Genomic DNA, 19,839 nt, shown 5'->3' on the forward strand with positions numbered 1-19,839 from the left:
TTAATGTAAGTCTCTGCGATGTAACAATACACATGTAACAGGAAATAAGGATAAAGACAGTAATGCAAGTAAGTAATTTTACTTAGGACTTTGTTACCAGGTCACAAAAATAAGTATGGATGTCACAAAGATGTCTGAGTTTTTAACAGGGCCCATAACAACTATTAAAAAATATTAAAAAAAAAAAAAAAACACACGAAGTTTCATTCACCTTTCACTCCTCGAGTTAAATTCAATTTTATTAATACAGCGCCATACATCTCGCAATCTGTCAGATTTCTTTTGTCACCTTTACAAATGGTTGAAGTCGCATTCTTTTAGCAGCCAGCAGGGGGCAACTCATGTTCAAGAAAGGAAATATCACCGCAGATGAAACTCTCTCAGGCAGATAAATTAAAAGCATTAAAAGCAGGAAGAGCCGCTGAGGTGACTGGTTGCTAAACTGCAGTTCATGCAAAGATATATATATATCTATATTTTTTAAATTATTATTATGGGGTGATATTAGCCCTGCTGGCCGATATCGACATATGAGCAAATAAGATGGCATATTTTAATGTGAGTAGTCAATATTTATCTGTTAAATCATATCAATTTGGTGCTGACTAAATGTTCAAAATTTAATCTGAAAGCCTTTAAAAATTTTATACTAGATATTTTTCTTTCCTCGAACAATTTAATGAAATTATTAAAACACAAACAAACAAAGAACACTAAAAAAATAAAAAATGTAATTTCACACGTTGATTTGGACCCAGAACTTTATAACCGCAGCTATCTTAAACTTCTGTAGCACACAGCGAAACGTCTGGAACACCGTTCAGTTTTAATAGCTTTAAGCTGAAACGGTGTTGAAAGGTTAATCAGAACGCGAGAGTTCATGTTCAGGTTACACGAAACAACCACTGTTTTCGGCCTCACTCCTAATCAGAAGGCCCTGTGTCCGCTACCAGTATGATAGGCTACTGGATTTTTTTTTTTTTTTTTTTGGCAGGGTAAAGATGAAGTGTGGAAATTTCTCCTTAAAAAACAAAACAAAAAAGTAAACGCCCGATTCAAAGCCCAACATTTTTATTGAAAAAACATGCGTGGGTTGTTTTTTTAATATATATACACAAAGCATTTTGGAAAATACAGTCATTATAAAATTGCTGCTAGCATGGGTTAACATAACACAGAGCTTTATTATGGCTGATCATGAACTCTGAAGAGCATTCATTCATCACCGATCTGCTTTTGCTTAAAAGCTTCTTGAGCCCAGGTGACACTCTGACTCACACAGATGCGCCTCCCGGCGGCTGTACCGATCCTGCAGGAAGATTACAAAAGAGTTAGAACAGAAGATACCACGCTGTGACTCGCGTGTTTATGGATTCTGAGTTTTTTTGTTTTTGTTGCTGTTGGTGGGGTTTTTTTTCGGGTTTCTTCTTCTTCTTTTTTTTGCCTGTCCCATTCGGTACTTAACAATAATTATTATTACCGGGATTATTGTCTGAAGGACAAGAAAGATGCCCAACTGATTTATTTTTCCATTTATTTTTGGTCATGGCTTTGCCAAATTGCTCCACTTGATAGATCTTAATAATAAAATTATTATTATTATTATTATTATTATTATTATTATTATTATTATTATTATTATTATTATTATTATTATTATTAGGGAAAGAAGGGAAAGAAAAACAGGTGAAGAGGGACAGTGAGAGAAGACCCTAAAAAAGCATGCACACTGTTTTGTGTTCAGAAATTACGATTACTGTAATTACTCATTGTGGTGACATACACAAATGCTTTTTCCAGACAGGCGCTGTGAGTCTTGATGACAGAGACTATTTTCTTCGGTGGTATCCTTCCAGTAAAGAATTTGAAACAGCATTGTCCAGGAGACATTTCAAGCACTCCTTGAGCTGAAAGAAAAAATAAAAAGACAGTAAAAAATTCAGTTTCATAGCAGCATGTGTCAAAGGTGTTGAGCACTCAGCCTGGAACTCAGTCTTTAAATAGAAAGGCAATGACATTAACACTGTCAGAGCGCTCAGGTCACAAAACTGTGTGCTGGGAGCTTCATGGCATTGCTCTCCATGGCTGAGCTATATGTGTAATTTGTTAGTGACCCAGTAGTGTTGTACATATAATATATATATATATATATATGCTTTCTTTAGAACAAAAATAAAGTCTTTCTTCCTCTGATTATTATCTTTCGACCGGTTGTTCAGGTCAAACTGTCACTTCGTTTCTAAAAACGCCACAGCTTATTTTTTTTTATCTGGATCAAACGGTCATAAAGTAAACACATACATAACCTCACGTCATGTATGTGATAAAAGCAAAAGTTTGTCTTCGTAACATTTTAACGTGTTTTGTCATCAAACTCAAAACATTTGAAAATGAATTTTTAAAATAACTCATCGCCCTTTTGAAGTTTTGTAATAACCTCACCCACGTAATGTGAAGTTCATTCACAATAAACAGTAAAAGTTTTTAACTTGTAACTCATTTAAGTTATGAAGATTACTAATAAAATCAGATAAAAATCTAATAAAAACATTCAAGAGGGCATTTATCCCCAGTTAAAAGCAGACTGACAGACTTACGTCCAGCAGCGCAGCAATAAACCGTGAGCAGCAGAAGCAGCAGTCCCACTGTGGCCTTCATGTTGACTTCACTCTGATGTGATGATGTCCTTCGGCTGTCGCTCTAGAAAGTTAACTGAATACTTAATGCTTTGTCACACTGATACAAAGGGCAGTCTTAACAGATCTATTATAGTGAGTTGCCTTTTTGGGTAAAAGGAAGTGTAAGAGACACACCACCACTTAAACATGTAGATTAAAGATCACTCACCAAGCAACACCTCTGCAGCTTCTCCACATCGATTATGGAAACAGATAACATCATGTTCCATCTATTCAAGTCAGCTGAGAACGATGACCACATTTTAAATTTTTTTAATTAAAGTAATTTTGTTTGAGAAGACATGCGTAACAGCATAATGTCTGTTTATTTCTGCCATATGATTCTTTATAATCCCCCAAAGCTGATTCTGTTCATCTGGACATAGCGTCTTCAGTGCAAGAAACATTTTGTCGCTTATTCAATTACTTGTTTAGTCTCAGCTCGACTGCAGGGTTCCCCAACCTTATAACCAGTACATTTGCATAATGACTGAAACTAGCACCACTGACTAATAATGGGCCATGAGGTCAGTTTCATGATCATTAATATGCCAGCTATCATGACCTCCTTTATAATGTTTGTGTGACAAAGTGGGTGAGAACACCTTTTGTTCAGAGTTAAAAGCTGGATATTCTTAGTTAACATTCTTGTTTTGATTTAGCCATATCTCATATGTATTCTGTAGTAGGCAAACGTGTACTATCCCGGGTTTGTTTATGTTTCGCACTGTTACAGATTATTTAATGTAACATCTTGGTTTAAATCAACTCTGACAAGTTTGTTAATTGTCTAGTTTGAACTCACCTAACCTACCTGTGTGCCAGGAACAATAGGAGGAAATGTAGTTTCAATTCCCCGTATTTATAGCGTCCAGGTTAGTCTGAGATCACAGGAAGAGACCAGGTCAAGAAGGGGGAGAATTCTTGTAATTTGATAAAGTCTTGTAATTTGACTTTGTGTTTGTTGAGAAATGGATTTATTGTTGTGATATGTATTGACTACACCTTAGTTTTTATAGCTAATAAAGAGTAGCATTATACGTTTATGAGAATGGTAATATTTGTCTTACCTACTGCATGGAATAGTTCAGAGGAGAAATTGTTTGGATAGCAGAAGAACTCTGGTGTTAGTGGGAGAAAGGACCAGGTCAGTATAGCTGTGTGCATGTGACCATAATTTCTGCTGATTTAAGTTCAGTTATGTTTATTTTTACTGAGTTAACTATGAAGTTGACTTTCTTATTTATTTTTGTAAATATTGTTTGGTCACAAAAATGGTGAATACATCACTCGCTACACTGGACAGCACGGTTACTACTTATTCTCCAGCCAAATGACTCTGCAGTAGTGGGCACCCGCTACAATCAGCAATGACAGTAACTCGTCACTCGGAGGGTAACAGGTTGCATATGTGCACACATATATGCATTCAGTGAACACAGTTATGCACACTGTACTGAGTTGGACCATATTTATTGTATCACGTTTTTCATTGTATAGATTCAAAAAGGTGCTGAAAACATTTGGAGAGATTTTTTATCCATGTTGACATGATAACATCACACACTTCCTGCAGATTTATTGATATTATTTATTAATTTGAATCTTCTGCTCCAGCTGTCGTGGAACTTTGTAAATAAAGTCTGCAACACGGTAGGAGCTGTGATCAAGCTATTTATTACTGCACGCAGGAGGTCACACACACACATCAAAACATAACAGGTTCATAGCAATGAGTGTTCTAACCTTGCAGCGCCCCTTTTATAACACCGCACAAACACTACTCTCCCTAGTGTTTATACTGTCAGAGTGCAGGCAGATTCAGTTTTAGACCGTGAGAGTCCACATGTGCCCAGTGAGCAATGTCATTTGTTCAAAAACACCCTGCAATTAAAGCGTATCCTTTTCATTCAAAATTTCCGTGTGTTCATATAGTTGTGGTTTATGTACACCCAATCTGGCCATAATGAGTGTATGTAAATTTCTGACCACAGTATTAGAGAGATTCCTGGAGGGCATCGAAAGCAAAACAATCGTGGGTTTACTTATGCTTTGCAAAACATCTTAGAAAATACAGTCATTATAAAATTGCTGTTTAATCTGTTCACAGATTAAAATAACTAGAGCTTTATTATGGTTGACCATAAAAAAAGCTGGCCTCCTGAGGGATCATGCTGGGAATGGGCAGATGGTCTGTCTCATAAATCTGGAAGACACTTTTTCTAGTCGTTCCTGTTCATTTTTGTAATTTACTCCATAAAAGTCACAACAAAAAGAATTTCTTTCCTGAGATCTTCTTCTTTGACTGCAGCCGCCATCAGTAAACTCTGTATTCCCATTCATGAACGTTTCTCTTGATTGTCGAGTTTGAGAATGATACACGTTTCTCCTCAAGATGTGAGGGAAGATTTTCTGCAATCATCCACTTTTTAAAAAATCTTCTGTCTTCTCTAAGACAAGTTAGACATTAAACTGCTTATTTGTCACGTAATACCAGGAACAGGCCTCACTTGGCCATGAAACTGCTCTCACTCAATTATTCAGTTTCTTTAAGCCTCTGAAAATGGAGGACTGTGAATAAAAATGCCTACAATTCTTAATTAATATTATACATCTGTTGATGCCCTTCACTGTTTCAGTTAAAATCCAATGGTGAAATTGCAAAAATATATGGTAAAAAAAATAAATGTCAAAATGTAGCATGTACTGTTCCAGGAGTGAAAAACTTGTGACCCCATATCAGGCTATGTTGTGCTCAGTAGGTAGTTGGAAGGTCAGGGTTCGAATCCACTGAATGGCTACCCAGAAGCACCTGAGCAAGGTATCGTCCCTACACACGGCTCCCTGGGCACCTGATTAGTGGCTGCACACTGCTTCACTGAGTGAATGGGTTAAATGCAGAGAGATTAATTTCCCCACGGGGATCAATAAAGTATACATTATTATTGCAACATGAACTTCTGTATGGATGTTGTTGTTCCAGTAAGGACTGTATATTGCTATGCTAACAACAAGCCCTGGATCACAGGTAATGTGAAAGTTGGTGATCAGCAGGAGCTCAAGTGCATGCAGAAGGTACTCAGAGTCTAGCCGAGGGAGGCAGAGAAGCCTTGCAGGAGTCAGCACAGACTCCTTCAACATCTGCAAAACGCTGCTGCAGATTTTCTATCGGCACGAAGAAGAGGGGCATTTCACACCTGTACAAAATTGTGAGGAAGGCAGGCTTCATTGTAGGAGCTGGATATCCTGACATCAGTGCCTGTCTGTCTATGTTGTGACAAACTTTTCAAATGTTTTCTCACTTCATACCCGGGACAAACGGCTGACCTGTGCGGTTTTAATGCTTCATTAACTATTCACTAACTTTCTTAATGTTTAATTACCCACGATGAAACCTCTTTCACTAAGTTAAAAACATCCATGCATGTTCTTACAGTACACAAGTTCATGTACACTCGTCCTGAGATTCCTGAGTTCAAAAAAAATAATTAAAAGTCCCAAAATTAATGTGACACTACATACACTCATCATCGACATGAAACTTCTGACCACAACTGCAGATGCTTGTTTTTTTTTTTTTTTTAATTGAAACATTCTTGGAGAGGATCGCAAGCAAATCAAGAGAACATGGGTTTATTTATGCTTTGCAAAGCGTCTTGTAAAATACAGTCATTATAAAAATGCTGGCAGTGAAGAGTAACATAACAGAGCCTGTTATTATGCTTGATCGTGGACACTGAAGAGCATTGTTAGTCACTGCTCTGCTCTTTCTTAAAAGCATCTTGAGCCCAGGTGACACTGTGGCCCACGCAGAAGCGTCTTCCTTTGGCTGTATGGATCCTGCAGGGATATTACAAAAGAGTTAGTACTGAAAATATTACGCTGTGTCTCAGTAAAATGTTCGTGCAATTTGTTTTGTGTTCAGAAACTGTTATTATTAATCTAATTACTCATTGTGGTGACATACACAAATGCTTTTTCCAGACAGCTGCTGTGAGTCTTGGTGACAGAGACTATGTTCTTCACTGGTATGCGTTCTGTAAAGAAATGGAAACAGCATTCTCCAGGAGCTGTCTCATCCAATGCTTCAGCTGGAAGAAAGAAAAAGAGCCACATCAGTTCAGTGACCTCAGCATCCTTCATGTTAAAATTACGTGAATCAACCTGCTAAGAAGCCTCTGGACAAAAAATAGCCAGAGGCCTTCTGACTCTATGAGTGATTAAACACAGCCTTAGTTATGAGTGTACAACTCATGATAACAAGCTAACCCTGCAAAATCCATCTTAGTTGACACCATGCAAAACCTCATCCTTGAGGTCCTCATCCATGATATTAGGTTTTCAGATGTCACTTTAACTCTGTAACATGACATCTGAAAACCTAATATCATGTCTGTGGTACAAATGCATCTTTGTTACGCATGCATATTTTATAACCAAAGCCAAACAACAACCTTTTTAAATGTATTTACTCAAAATAACAGCACACCAAAAACCATAACTAATCTGAGGTTAATTTAGTCAAATGCAAACCTTGTAAGTCATGCAATTTATGATGATTACTATTAAATTAGATGAAAATTGAAATAAAAACATCAAAGTGCCTCAGGTGTAATTTATCCTTAGCCACATGCAGACTGACAGACTTACGTGCAGCAGCGCAGCAATAAACCGTGAGCAGCAGAAGCAGCAGTCCCACTGTGGCCTTCATGGTGACTTCACTCTGGATGTGATGATGTTCTTTGGCTGTCGTTCTAAAAAGTGATCTGAAAGTTTAATGCTTTGCCACACTCATAAATAGGGCAGTCTTAACAGATCTGTCGTAGTGACTTGCCTTTTTGGGTAAAAGGAAGTGTAAGAGACACAGATGTCTTTGTCACTTAAACACGTAGATTAAAAATCACCCATCAAGCAACACCTCTGCAGCTCCTCCACCTTGAGTATAGAAATAGATAACATCAAGGATGTAACATGGATTCAACTCAACTAACAACGATCACTCCATTTTCACTACCATATGTTCTCGAGTCACATGACTCTACAGTACTCATAGGCACCTGCTTCACTCAGAAGCAATGGAAGCAAAATGGAAATTTTCTATTTCTAAAAACTGAAATGATAAACAGCTGCTGGTATGAGGTTCCAGACCCCCTCAACATCACAGTCACCTGACACTTTATCAGCTATACCTTGATCACACCAGGTTGAATCAATCTGGCTTATGAACTGACTCAAGCACTCATGCCTCAGGTTCAACGAGATACTGGAAACATTCCCCAGAGGTTTTGGTCCATGTTGACATCAAATATTTGCTGCAGATTTGTTGGTTGCACATCCATCAAGCCCCAAAGGTTCTCCATCTGAATGTGAAGGCCATTTGAGTACCGTGAGTGCGCTGTCATCTTCAAGAAACCAGTTTCAGATGATTTGAGCTTCATGACATGGCACATGGGTGTGGACCCAGGGTTGTGAGTTTTTTATGGGCAAGCCTGGGACCACGACAACCATCCTGCTGGATGCAGCTGTCAGTCAATGGGTAAACTGTGGTTAAAAAGTAATGGATGTGGTCACTAAGAGGCCCAATAAAATATCCCACACCCCATGACACCACCACCAGCAGACAAGGTAGGATGGATCTCATGTTATTTGAACCAAATTCTTAATCCACCATCAGGCAGACTAACCAGACAAAGCCGATCTTCTTCATGCTTTGATATGTTGTGTGTTCAGAGATACTCTTCTGTATCTGCCATTGCCTTTCTATCAGCTGGAAGATGAAGAGGCTGATTTTAGCTTCTTCCTTGACACAAGGGGCTAGCACAACTAGTTTAGTTGTTAGTAGTTTGATTTGGTTTTACACAGGATGCCTTTCCTGACACAACCTCAAACAGCATTTGAGCTCGAATCAAACCAGCATTTTTTTTTCCAGCCAAGCAAACGTGACAACTGCAACGAAAGCTAGTTTGGCCTCTCTCCTCTGACCTCTCACATCAAAAGTGTATTTTTACCCAAAGAACCGCTTAGAAGATATTTTGTATTATTTAGACTGTGACTAATCTATGTGAACTCTAGACATGGCTGTGTGGAGAAGCTCCCAGCCCATCTGGCACCAACAGCCAAAGTTAATTCACCTTCTTTTGTCATTTAGACGCCCAGTTTAATTTTCGTCAAATTGTCTTGACCACGTGCACACGCCTAAATGCACCAAAGTACCGCAATATGATTGGCTGATTAGTATTAATAAGCAGTTGAACAGGCATACGTAATAAAGTGGGTAGTGCACTCTTTTATAAGTCTTTGCAACTTTGAATTTGAATTCAATTGTGAAAAACAGATTATCCATTTTTATATTCCAGCATGCACGTGTGCTCTTACTGGTGCTTCACTGACAGCTGAGCCTTAGTCAACGTGGTTGCATGTGGTGTGGATTTATTTCTGAAAGCATTATTTAATGAATTCCACAGAACAGAGTAGCTATGGGAAAGTCATGCAAAACAAACAGAAACAAACACCAGTCAAAACTGTTTTATTCACAAGTGAAGGACAGTTCAGAGATGAACAGGCGCAGACAAATGTTTAACCACAACCTTTAGTTCCTGTTCATGTGTTGGTGTGACGAGCATTAGTCGGTCAGACCGTAACCACTGCAACTGTTATCATAGGAACAAATTTTCTCTCTTTTGCATCAAACATCATTTGGGTTGCTCTGCACCAGAAGAGACTTAAGTAAAACACAAAAAGCAGATACCTTAACCCTGTCGCTGGCCTCCGTGCTGCTTTGTGGTTGACGCCCCAGAAAAATATTCCATCACCATTTTCTGAAGTTCAGCTGTAAGTGAAGCCAGAAACAAAAAAACTGCATTTATACACTAATTTCACCATGAAATTTGAATAGGAGTTTGCACTTTCCTCCTTATCTGTAACGATTTTGGAATTATAGAGCCACAAAAAACAGTGTGTCATCACCCCATCCCATTCCCCCACTTCAGAAAAGTCTTAAATATATATATTTAATGTAACTTTAAGAAAAAAAAAGAAGTCAGTGCCTCAAAATGTTGGAATTGTGATTAAAACAGTAGAGTGGTCAACGAGGTGACTGAAGTGCACTCTGAGGAGGCGTTTCCTTGAAAGAAAGCAGTGAATCATTATTACGAGAAAACTGAAACAATGATGAAGTAAAAAGTTGCAGTAAAATGTCTCTAACCTTTTAGCAGCCCCAGTAAATGAGAGGCAGATCTGAGAAATTAGAATGTACTCTTTTAACCACAGCCCAGCACCTTTCGTGATACCATCTCGACTGATATAGATGACAGCGACAAACAGAAAAGATTGTGTGAGATTGCTATTTGTGTGTTCCATTGTAAGCCTGTTGCCCCTGATCTTATCACAAGGAAGCAGCTTGTGGTTCAGAGAGGAATCCACACAACGACTGCATATCTGGGTATTGTAAAATTGTAAAATATAATACCCATTACGCAACGCATGGGTCTGGGTACATGTGCGTGGTGCGTCTGTAATTTCACACATTTGCGTGTGTGAAATTCCACAGATCAGCATAAAATTACAGCTATGATTCTCAGCTCTGGTCTCACCTACACAGTTTTAACTAAAAAGTAAAGCTAAAGGTTATTCAAAGTAAAAGCCTCCAACTTTAATACACAAATACACATATCTGTCTTTTTTTTAGCATAATTCAGAGTGAAATTATTTATTGTGTTTTTTCTTTGTATTTGATCATGAGACCGGATTGGCCTTTGGTTTCACATAATCATTGTTGAACATGTTGCTTCAGCAAAGTGAGGGAAAAGGCTCACGTGGATGGACTGCTGTTATTTATTTCATTTATTTGTATTTATAATATTATTTATATATTTATATTTATTTATGCATTTTCTTTATGTTACCTCTGCGTGTGTGTGGTTGTGTGTGTGTTTTATAAATCAAGTAATAAATATTATCAACAGACAGGAGTTTTCCCTCTTTCTCTCAAATGCGCTGTATCTTTCAGTTTTGAATAATTATAGATTTTTTCTTTATATCAGCAAAATATTTGAAAACATTTTTATTTTTAATCAGCTGAAGGAATACCTTTTATCTCATGGTCTTTGTGATAAGTACCAATCAGGTTTCTAACCAATCATAGCACAGAAATAGCTCTTACTAAAGATAAAAGTAACCTGTAGATCAACAGTGACTCACACGGAGTTTCAGTCTGAGCTCGATCGCCATTTCCTTTGACTGCGTGTCATAATATTTTAATTCAAAGGCTTCATTATTCAGTTTCAATCAGTAGCTTTAGATCGGCACAAGCAAAAAATCAGTCAGGGGTTCCTCGAGCCTCGGCTCTTGGCGTAACGCTCTATTTGGAGGATTGTCCAAATCATCAGCAGTCAGAGTTCTTACACATGCAAAGCACTTTGCCCCCTCAGTGCAGCTCTGACTTGCTCAGTGTCTCTAAACCAATTAGTCCAATTATTTCGGGCTCATGTGCAGTCCTGTGCCCTGATCGTACAGTGTCGATATAAACTGCATGAACTATGTGCCCTTTGCAAGCTGACTCAGAGCTGCATGTTCTCACATGAGAATCTGTTTTTAGAGACAATGTGCTGTAGTTCTGTGAAATTAGCAGTGATTCTGTGGTTTCAGCTGACATTTATCAGTCAACAGTTGCACAGTCTATGCATGGTGATAACGTTTAATGTCATGTTTGCCAGATTCAGGAACTTTTTGGTTCCAGCATCAAGTCCACCGAGCGTCTCAACAGGAAACGCTGCACTTTCTCACCTCACAAAATTTGCCTGACAACATTTCTTCATTTTGTTTATAAATAGTTTTGCACTCCAAACATGGTGACGAAGCTGACCCCGAGGCCGACCCCGATGCGCCCATCAGAGTGTGTAAATGTGTGTTTGAAAAAGAGCCTGAGTGAATGAAGCCTATAGTAAGAAATCACTATTAATGCTTAAATACAGCTAATACCAAGCACTTAATGAACATGAAACAAGACTGCAATGATTCATTTTAGGTTTTTTAGTAGTTGCAATATGACACATGAAAAAAAATCACTATTTTTTAAATTTTCTGTGAATTATTTTTAACACATTCTTAATGGTTGTAAAGACATGTCACAAAGAAAAGCAGCTTTTGTCTCTGGATAACTATGAGAGCATTTTTTCTGATTTGTAAATGTTTAGTAATGTTTAGCAAATTAATCTGTAAAAAAATATTAGTAAAATATTAGTAGCAGCTTTTTGTTCTATTTTGTCTCATCATTTGATTCATGTTTCCATGTGAACCCCAAATGAATCAGAAATATTGAATTACAAGATGTTTTTACGTGCCAACTGTTTCTCACTCAGCGGTGGAACTCCAGCAGATTTGATGCACTGATCATGTTTAAAATTGGTCATGTGACACTTGGTTCAATTCAGGTTTACAGAAAATAGCATCGGTTCACCTCAAGGTGCTTTTTATTGATTTGAATAAAGATTTTCTAGTATTAGTCAGAGAACCTCAACAATCAGATAACATGCTTGAATCTGTTCCAGTGAAAGTTTCCAGCAGAACATTGATGATACAGTAACACTGTGCTGTGATGGTTGGGAACATGCCATTAGATGGAAATGTCTGCAACATAGACTGTAAGTAAAAGTTAGTCTCTAGGTTTTTTTCTAATGATCAGCAGGAGGCAAGTTGGTGTCTGGAAGCTGATGAGGAAATGACTCAGAAAAAACTTTCCTGATGAGCTGATGTCATCAGTCAACAAATTTCAGTCTTTAATAAAGTGTGTTTGTAAATTATGGCTCTTTTTTAATGTAAAAAAAGAAATAACAAGCTTTAGGGTGTAACTACCCTTTGATTGATAAGTGGCTAGCCTGGGTCATGATTGACTCAAGCTGAAATATGATGCCAGCATGGAAGTGGCAAAAGTTACAGTTACTTTCAGCAACACATGAGGCGGCTTCCAAAAAGGGAGCTAATCCCCACAGACTCATTACTTTACAGCATTAAAAAGCTTATTTATAGCTTGGTATATAACACAGTTTGGGCCTCTGTGGGTAGTTTCCCCCTCATAACAAGCCTGAATGGCTTGTTCTGACAGGCAGCTGGAGCCAATCGGTGGTCTCATCTCTGCACAATACTGGACCTCTTCACTGTATGTCATTAACATATTCATAAAATACAGTCCAAAATCAGAGGATGATGTACAGTTCATCCTCTGATTGTTCCCTGTTGTGTGAAGTCTCGTTTTGAAGCCTTGAAGTCTGTGTTTCCAAAGTCGTCATCTTGGTTTTCTGAAACCAAACGACTTAAGAAAAGGTGGAGCTGACTGCATGCTCACTGAGCATACCCTGGGTAATTCTTCTTTGGACTTAGAAAGAAAAAAAGAAATAGAAAATACTTTTAATGTTTTATTCAGCATGTCCCAAAAAAGAGATTGAGCCCATAAACTCATCAGGAAAGTGATTATTTAGGTCAGGTTGGGGGACTGGTGGAGTTTCAAACATCCAGATGTTTGACAATGATGGATATGTAAAAAAATAGAAATCACTGTGCATGATGACTGCCTTAAAGTCTTTTATTTAAACAGATGGAATACAGATATGTTTACTAGTTACCTCAGACTTTTGTACTTTCTGACCATTAGGAAGAACTCGGCTGTGTTTAAATGTGTGTTATAAGAAAATAAAAACATATTAGGCAGGAGAAAAAGTCACATCATACACAAAAGAACTAGACATAAACCCCTCAGTGTAAGGAGTCTCCTTTAGTGAAAATAGGTCCAATGAAACGTAAATGTCCCGTGCTCATAACCAATAACTGACAACAAACAAATCTTCACACCTTTGAGATTCTAAAACCAGACAGCAGCTTATCAAATTATTATGTAGTAAAAGAGCTTTAAAACAAAGACTGATATAAACGTTATTAACCTCCTAGGACCTGGCGTCCACATATGTGGACATCACATTTTGGGTTATTTAGATCAAAATACTCAATTTTGCTCTACAAGGGCCTGATATCCACCTACGAGGACATTATACTGCTACTGTTCTACCAAATTTTTAAACGAATATCCTCATATGTAGCTCTTATTTTTCTTAAAGACAAAAATAAGGTAAAAAAAAAAAGATCTGGTAATTCTTTGTATTTACGTTCATCGGGCCCCAATATGCCCAACTATCAAAGAGAAATTAAAAATGCATGCCGTGGAAGAGTTTGGGTCTTAGGAGGTTAATACCACATTGGGGAAATTTGCTTGTTACAGCAGCACAAGGGTCAGGAAGAAAAGGCAAGTTAGATGTACACAATAATATATTTTATAACAATTATGTACTAATAGTATATTAAGTTGTTATGGGTTAAAAGACATGTATCTTCATGGTGGCTAGCAGCTGCCTTCAGTTTTGTAGCGCTGATAGAGCTCCTGAGCCCACGGGAAAGTTTGTTTGCAGCAGATCTTTTCCTGTGTGGACTCTGATAAACATGCAGACGGAAAAAATAAAAAGTACAAATCTGTTTACTCCCTTCTTTCTTTAGTTTTCTGTGGGTCATAAATTATTCATCTTTCATTTTGTCATCGGTTTCATTTAAAAAGTATCTAAAGAATGACGTACAAACTTACATGGTGCTGTGCATCTTGATGACTCTTGCAACCTTTTCTTTTAATTAGGAGCTTAATTCCTCAGAAAAGAGCTCATTCAGGTCGCAGAGGTAGTCCACTGGAATGTTTACTATGTCTCCCACCACTGTCAAAGAAGGAGAGCCAGACACGGCTGTAGAAGGGCATCAACCCAAGAGGCGTGAGCCTCCTTGTGAGAGGAAGAAACAACAGGAATGCTGCTACAGCAGGTTACTTGTGTGTATGTTTCTGACCAGTGTGACCATGTGTTAGTGATGATCTGGGGAAGCAGATACTTGGAGGTTCACACAGATAAAAATAATGCAACACTGCAACAACAAATTACACGCAGCCCGAGGACCTTAACCATGTTCTTTGCTCATTTTAACACTGGCACTAGACACACGGCTCAGTTGGAGCCGGATCACCTGGAGCTGAGACCGAACAGAAGGAAAGCAAGGAGTGCACTGCGTGGAGTCAGAAACTGGAAAGCATCAGGGCCTGACGGTGTCCCAGAACGTGTACTTGAGGCATGTGCAGACCAGCTAGCTGAGGTATTCAGGGAAATCTTCAACCTCAGCCTGACCGAAGCAATCATGCCTTCCTGCCTCAAATCTAAAACCACTGAGCCCATACCTGAGCAGAAACATGTGAGTACCGGTAGTCTAAATGACCACAGGCCAGTTTCACTCACTTTGGCCACAGTGAAAGGATGACTCTGGTCCACATGAAATGTCCCCTGAGTGTCATGTTTGCACCCTGTCACCCTGAACCTTGGCATTCCCCATGGATGTATGCTGTTCCCTCGCCTGTATGCTGTCTTCAACCACGAAACCGTCCATGTGAAAAACTCCATTAGATGGAGATGACACAACAGTCGTGGACTGATTACTAACAATGATGAGGAACACAGTCTACAGGAACACAGCATCTTACAAAAAGCACGTCTATCTTTCTACATACAGTTTACACTGTTTATAGAACTCTATATAGTCGTTCATACATTTTTGCTGATTTCCACAACTGAATATTTTCTTTTCATTTCAGCCTCATGTGTAGTTTTCAGTAGTGCTCCTCACATTTGGATACTCACATTCTAGTCAGTTTGACTGTTCGCTAAAGGAATAGTTTTGACTGTATGTGTTGTTTATTCTTTATATTATTGTAAAAACTTGTATTCAAAGCTAAAGATAAGATAAAGAGGTGCTTTAGACTGCATAATGACTATTGCATTATAAATGCACAAACAAAACCACTAAAACATGTTTGTCATGAGTCATTCCCCCATTTTAATGAAAATGTATGTGTGGTGAAGTGAAGTAATCGTAACTTCATGCACACAAGATCTTATCTGTGTTCAGTGGTGTAAAGGAGCAAGTGTGCATCTAAATCACTTCCGTGCTTGCATCTGCAACCTTTTCTTCACGATCATTCTGTCACCTTGATTTAGTTTTTATTTAGTTTTGTGTGTGTGTGTGTGTGTGTGTGTGTGTGTGTGTGTGTGTGTGTGTGTGTGTGTGTGTGTGTGTGTGTGTGTGTGTGTGTGTGATAATAGATAAAAACACATGAAAAAAACATGTTCTATGTTAAAAAAAACAAAAGAAAAATTATTTCCTCAAGTTCTTTACAGTTTTTCACACTTGCTAAGGCCTATTTATTTTCTCAGAAGCTACCCACTTCTTATAATGTGACCAAATCACTCAAAAAAATGAAATTGGGTGGTTGCTACATGCACAAGATCCAAACTTGTAATTTGAGCTAAATAATTCAATGTTTCTATGGTGAACAGAATTAAATCATGTAGCATCTGCATGAAATTCAGCAACTTAATTTGTTCTTGTTGAGATGACATGATACAATCTAGTAAGAGTGGCTGGATCCAGGCAACTAACCGCTCTTACTAGATTGTATCATGTCATCTCAACAAGATGACATGATACAGGCTGACAGATGCTACATGATAGAAACATGGAATTATTTAGCTCAAATTACAAGTTTGGATCTTGTGCATGTAGCAACCACTCAATTTCATTTTTTTGAGTTGACTCACGAAATTCTAAAGAATGACGTACAAACTTACATGGTGCTGTGCATCTTGATGACTCTTGCAACCTTTTCTTTTAATTCCCCAGAAAAGAGCTCATTCAGGTCACAGAGGTAGTCCACTGGAATGTTTACTATGTGTCCCACCACTGTCAAAGAAGGAGAGCCAGACACGGCTGTAGAAGGGCATCAAGCCAAGAGGCGTGAGCCTCCTTGTGAGATATTATGTTATTAATATTAATATGTATTAATATTATGTTAAACCTACAAACATATATCGTGTTGAAACAACACAATCAAGATAGATTAACATAACATGATTTGTTTAGATGGAATATACGTGGCTAGATAAAATGAATTATTTCTTTGAGTGCAAGACTAAACTAAACATTAATTCTTTTACACTTTGAACACGAACTACATTCACCTCTGAGTCTCATGGCTACACCGCACAATCACATCAAAACAATTTTATCAGTGCTGAGAACCGCATGTTATCAGATTGCACTCATAAAACGTCAGGATAATACCAGAGCTCAGCACTGGTTACAAAAACAGAGTCGGGACATGTAAATCAAGCCTTTCCAGCTTCACGTGGCGTGTTGTCATCTCCAAAAATGTGCAGGAAAATCAGAAATCAATGTATAAAAACATCAATATACACTACCTTCAGAGATATATTTACATATACACAAAGTCTATGTCTCATACTGCAGTTTGCTTATGAAAAAGGGCAGCTTCACACGTTTTCTCGTCCTGTGTGTTCAGCATTTTTTTATTTATTTTTTTTGTATTGCTAAAACACAAACTCTGGTTCTCCAAAACTAACTCCCTGAATCAATCACTCTTTTGGCAAAACCTTAAATTGTTGTCATCTAGTTAGACACAATTTTCAATTCTTATTTAAATTCTTTTCAAAAAGCTCGAAACAAATTCTCACTCAATGGTAACAACAGGAAACACAACACGACTACAGCTCTGTTGTCATTCCGTGAACGCGACAACTCAAAATCGTTCACACTGATTGCTAATAAAGCGACCGGCGAGTTCCAGTGAGCTGAAGGTTTGATACCAAGAACGGGAGGAAACAATCAGAGAGGAGGCAGATGAGGAGGAGTGAGATCTACCACAATAAATCACTTCTAATAATCATGATGAAATTTGATTCTCTGTGATAAAACTGTAACAACCCAAATGAAAGAAAGTAGAACACCATAATTTTACTTATAAAAGTAATCTACATAATTCATTGTTTACTATAATGTTTCCTTGACTTATGCGTCTCAAAACCAAGCAGGATGAGAGAATGTGAAACTGTCCACATTCATTAGTCTAAGACTGGAGCCATATACAGCACGTATCACCTGTAAATGAGGGAAGTACAATGCTACCATAATCTTGAATCTTTACACTATACTCGTGTTTTGGTACATCACTTGCTGCGGTGTGAAACGGATGCTCAATAGAGTTATTATCTTGACTGGTTGTGTATGTGATCTGAAGACACTGTGTGGTTTTTATTGCTGATAAAACTGTTCCCATGCAATCATGAGGTTTTGTCTGACGAGTCAGAGGTTTTGAGAAAGTAGTTTGAAAAGAGAAAGTCAGAGATAAGTATTAACAAATAATTAAATGCAGAGTGGTGTATAAACACACAGTGCATCATGGGAATCCCCCAGCAGCCTACACCTATTGCAGCACAACTAAGGAAGGATTCAGGGTCACCTGATGCAGCCCTAACTATATGTGTTGTCAAAAAGGAAACTTTTAAGCTTAATCTTAAAGGTAGAGATAGTGTGTGTCTCCTGAATCCAAACTGGGAGCTGCTTCCACAGAAGAGGGGCCTGAAAGCTGGAAAAAAAAAGCTAAAAAAAAGTTAAAAACCCTAGGGACCACAACTAACCCCGCAGTCTGTGACCAAAGTGTTCTGCTGGAGTGATAAGGTCCTCTGAGGTCTGTGACATAAGATGAGCTTATTATTCAAGCTTATATGTGAGAAAGACTTTAAATTTGATTCTGGATTTAACAGGGAGCAAATGAAGAGAAATAACCAGAGTTGGCAAAAGTGCAGACATCCTGTACTTAAGTAGAAGTACAAATGCTATTAGTAAAACGTACTTCAGTAAAAGCTGAAGTACTGATTCAACGTCTTTACTCAAGTAAAAGCAAAAACGTACAGGCTCTCAAATGTACTAAAAGTAAGAAAGTAAAAAGTTGCTCTTTGGAGGATTGGCTGAACTTTGTGCTTTATTAACATAATGATAAAATAAAATAGATTAGGATAGATAGATAAAATAGATGGGAATACAAACTTTAGGCTATTTTTAATTCTACTTATCCTCAGCTTGAACCAAAAGAAAAAAAATCTTTGTTTTCTGTTTCCTACAGAGCCAATGTCTGATTTAAAAACATAAAGACTTTAAATTACCAGTTTATTAAACCCCATTAAGCAGTCCTTACCTTGAAAGCTAAGCTTTCCTCTTTCTCTCTTATCCTGTCTTCCTTATCTTTCTCCATCTCTGAGTGAATTTAACTCTTTTTTTCTCTCCCTGTTAAACAGAGCAGCTGGACCTTTAGCCAGCAACACACTGTGAGACAAACGCCACACAAACAGTTTGTATGTTGCTGTCACTGATAGAAAAGTTCATTTGAAAGACCTAACACTTAAAAAAGTCACTGTCTTTATTTATGCTCGCTCCTGTTCAGTAGGGCTAAGTGTTGTGGCAATAACAACAACAACAACAACAACAACAAAAAGCACCTTCACACTTTTAACCCCTGAGTTTGGTAGACACGTCATCTCTTTTTATGCCACATCCTCTGGTGATTAATAAATGAACAGGACCGCCTTTTATGTGTTTCTGTTCAGGCTCAAATCGGTTTAAAGTTTGGATGTTCGCAGTGAGGAAATAGTGCCTCCCCCCAAATAATAATAATAATAATGGATTGGATTTAAATCAAACGTTTACGTGCCTGTTTTGAAAATGCAAGGAGCAGAAAGTACAGATATTTGTTTAAAAATGCAGGGAGTACAAGTAAAAAGTAGTAAAAAAAAAATACTCAAGTAAAGAACAGATATCTGAAAATTGTACTTAAGTACAGTACCAAAATATTTGTGCTTTGTTACTTACCACCTCTGGAAACAATGCAATTATATACAATAGACTATCAGGATGAGGCTCCTTGCCACTTTAAAATATGTGATTGCAGACAGCCTGGGCAGCTTTAAAGCGGACTTAATGTCTATTGCAGTCACTGACTGCAGTTCTTGTTTCCAAGGGTGACACAAGCAGTTATTAGGTTCAGGGGTCAGTTACAGTTTTACTCTGACGTGGAAGTCCTGTAAACGGTATAACAGCCGTGTGTACTGATGTGTGGAAGGAGTCAGTTTTGAAAAAAGAGAACATGTTTTGAGTGCTGTTTTTCATTTTGGCAGTGAGTCTGTGTGTGGAGGTTTGTGTGTGGAGTTTTGACAAAGCAGTTTTTGTTTTCAGA

At 37.9% G+C, this 19,839-nt stretch overlaps 2 protein-coding genes across 2 annotated transcripts; both read right to left on the reverse strand.

Moving 5' to 3' along the window:
- Positions 1-1,091: 1,091 nt before the first annotated feature.
- On the reverse strand, positions 1,092-2,690 carry LOC146666714 (C-C motif chemokine 4-like). The gene is made up of 3 exons (XM_085411403.1): positions 2,598-2,690; positions 1,784-1,907; positions 1,092-1,309 (listed from the first exon to the last, which is right to left on the reverse strand). Exons 1-3 carry the CDS (start codon positions 2,656-2,658, stop codon positions 1,216-1,218), a joined length of 279 nt encoding a protein of 92 aa, XP_085267529.1. The 5' UTR covers positions 2,659-2,690; the 3' UTR covers positions 1,092-1,215.
- Positions 2,691-6,279: 3,589 nt separating this feature from the next.
- On the reverse strand, positions 6,280-7,417 carry LOC146666715 (eotaxin-like). The gene is made up of 3 exons (XM_085411405.1): positions 7,329-7,417; positions 6,646-6,769; positions 6,280-6,518 (listed from the first exon to the last, which is right to left on the reverse strand). Exons 1-3 carry the CDS (start codon positions 7,387-7,389, stop codon positions 6,428-6,430), a joined length of 276 nt encoding a protein of 91 aa, XP_085267531.1. The 5' UTR covers positions 7,390-7,417; the 3' UTR covers positions 6,280-6,427.
- Between the last annotated feature and the right edge of the window lie 12,422 nt (positions 7,418-19,839).

This window comes from Rhamphochromis longiceps, linkage group LG7 (genome assembly GCF_057381845.1).
Source record: "Rhamphochromis longiceps isolate RC_006_pf linkage group LG7, R_longiceps_female_GT1.1, whole genome shotgun sequence".
Classification (NCBI taxonomy): domain Eukaryota; kingdom Metazoa; phylum Chordata; class Actinopteri; order Cichliformes; family Cichlidae; genus Rhamphochromis; species Rhamphochromis longiceps.

What these genes read in the sequence shown, in the direction of transcription:
- LOC146666715 (XM_085411405.1), bottom strand. Translation starts at nt 7,389, where the DNA reads ATGAAGGCCACAGTGGGACTGCTGCTTCTGCTGCTCACGGTTTATTGC. An exon ending in TTATTGCTGCGCTGCTGCAC is followed by an intron (nt 6,770 to 7,328) that starts GTAAGTCTGTCA and finishes TCTTTCTTCCAG; the next exon opens with CTGAAGCATTGGATGAGACA. An exon ending in TGTCTGGAAAAAGCATTTGT is followed by an intron (nt 6,519 to 6,645) that starts GTATGTCACCAC and finishes ATATCCCTGCAG; the next exon opens with GATCCATACAGCCAAAGGAA.
- LOC146666714 (XM_085411403.1), bottom strand. Translation starts at nt 2,658, where the DNA reads ATGAAGGCCACAGTGGGACTGCTGCTTCTGCTGCTCACGGTTTATTGC. An exon ending in TTATTGCTGCGCTGCTGGAC is followed by an intron (nt 1,908 to 2,597) that starts GTAAGTCTGTCA and finishes TTTTTCTTTCAG; the next exon opens with CTCAAGGAGTGCTTGAAATG. An exon ending in TGTCTGGAAAAAGCATTTGT is followed by an intron (nt 1,310 to 1,783) that starts GTATGTCACCAC and finishes ATCTTCCTGCAG; the next exon opens with GATCGGTACAGCCGCCGGGA.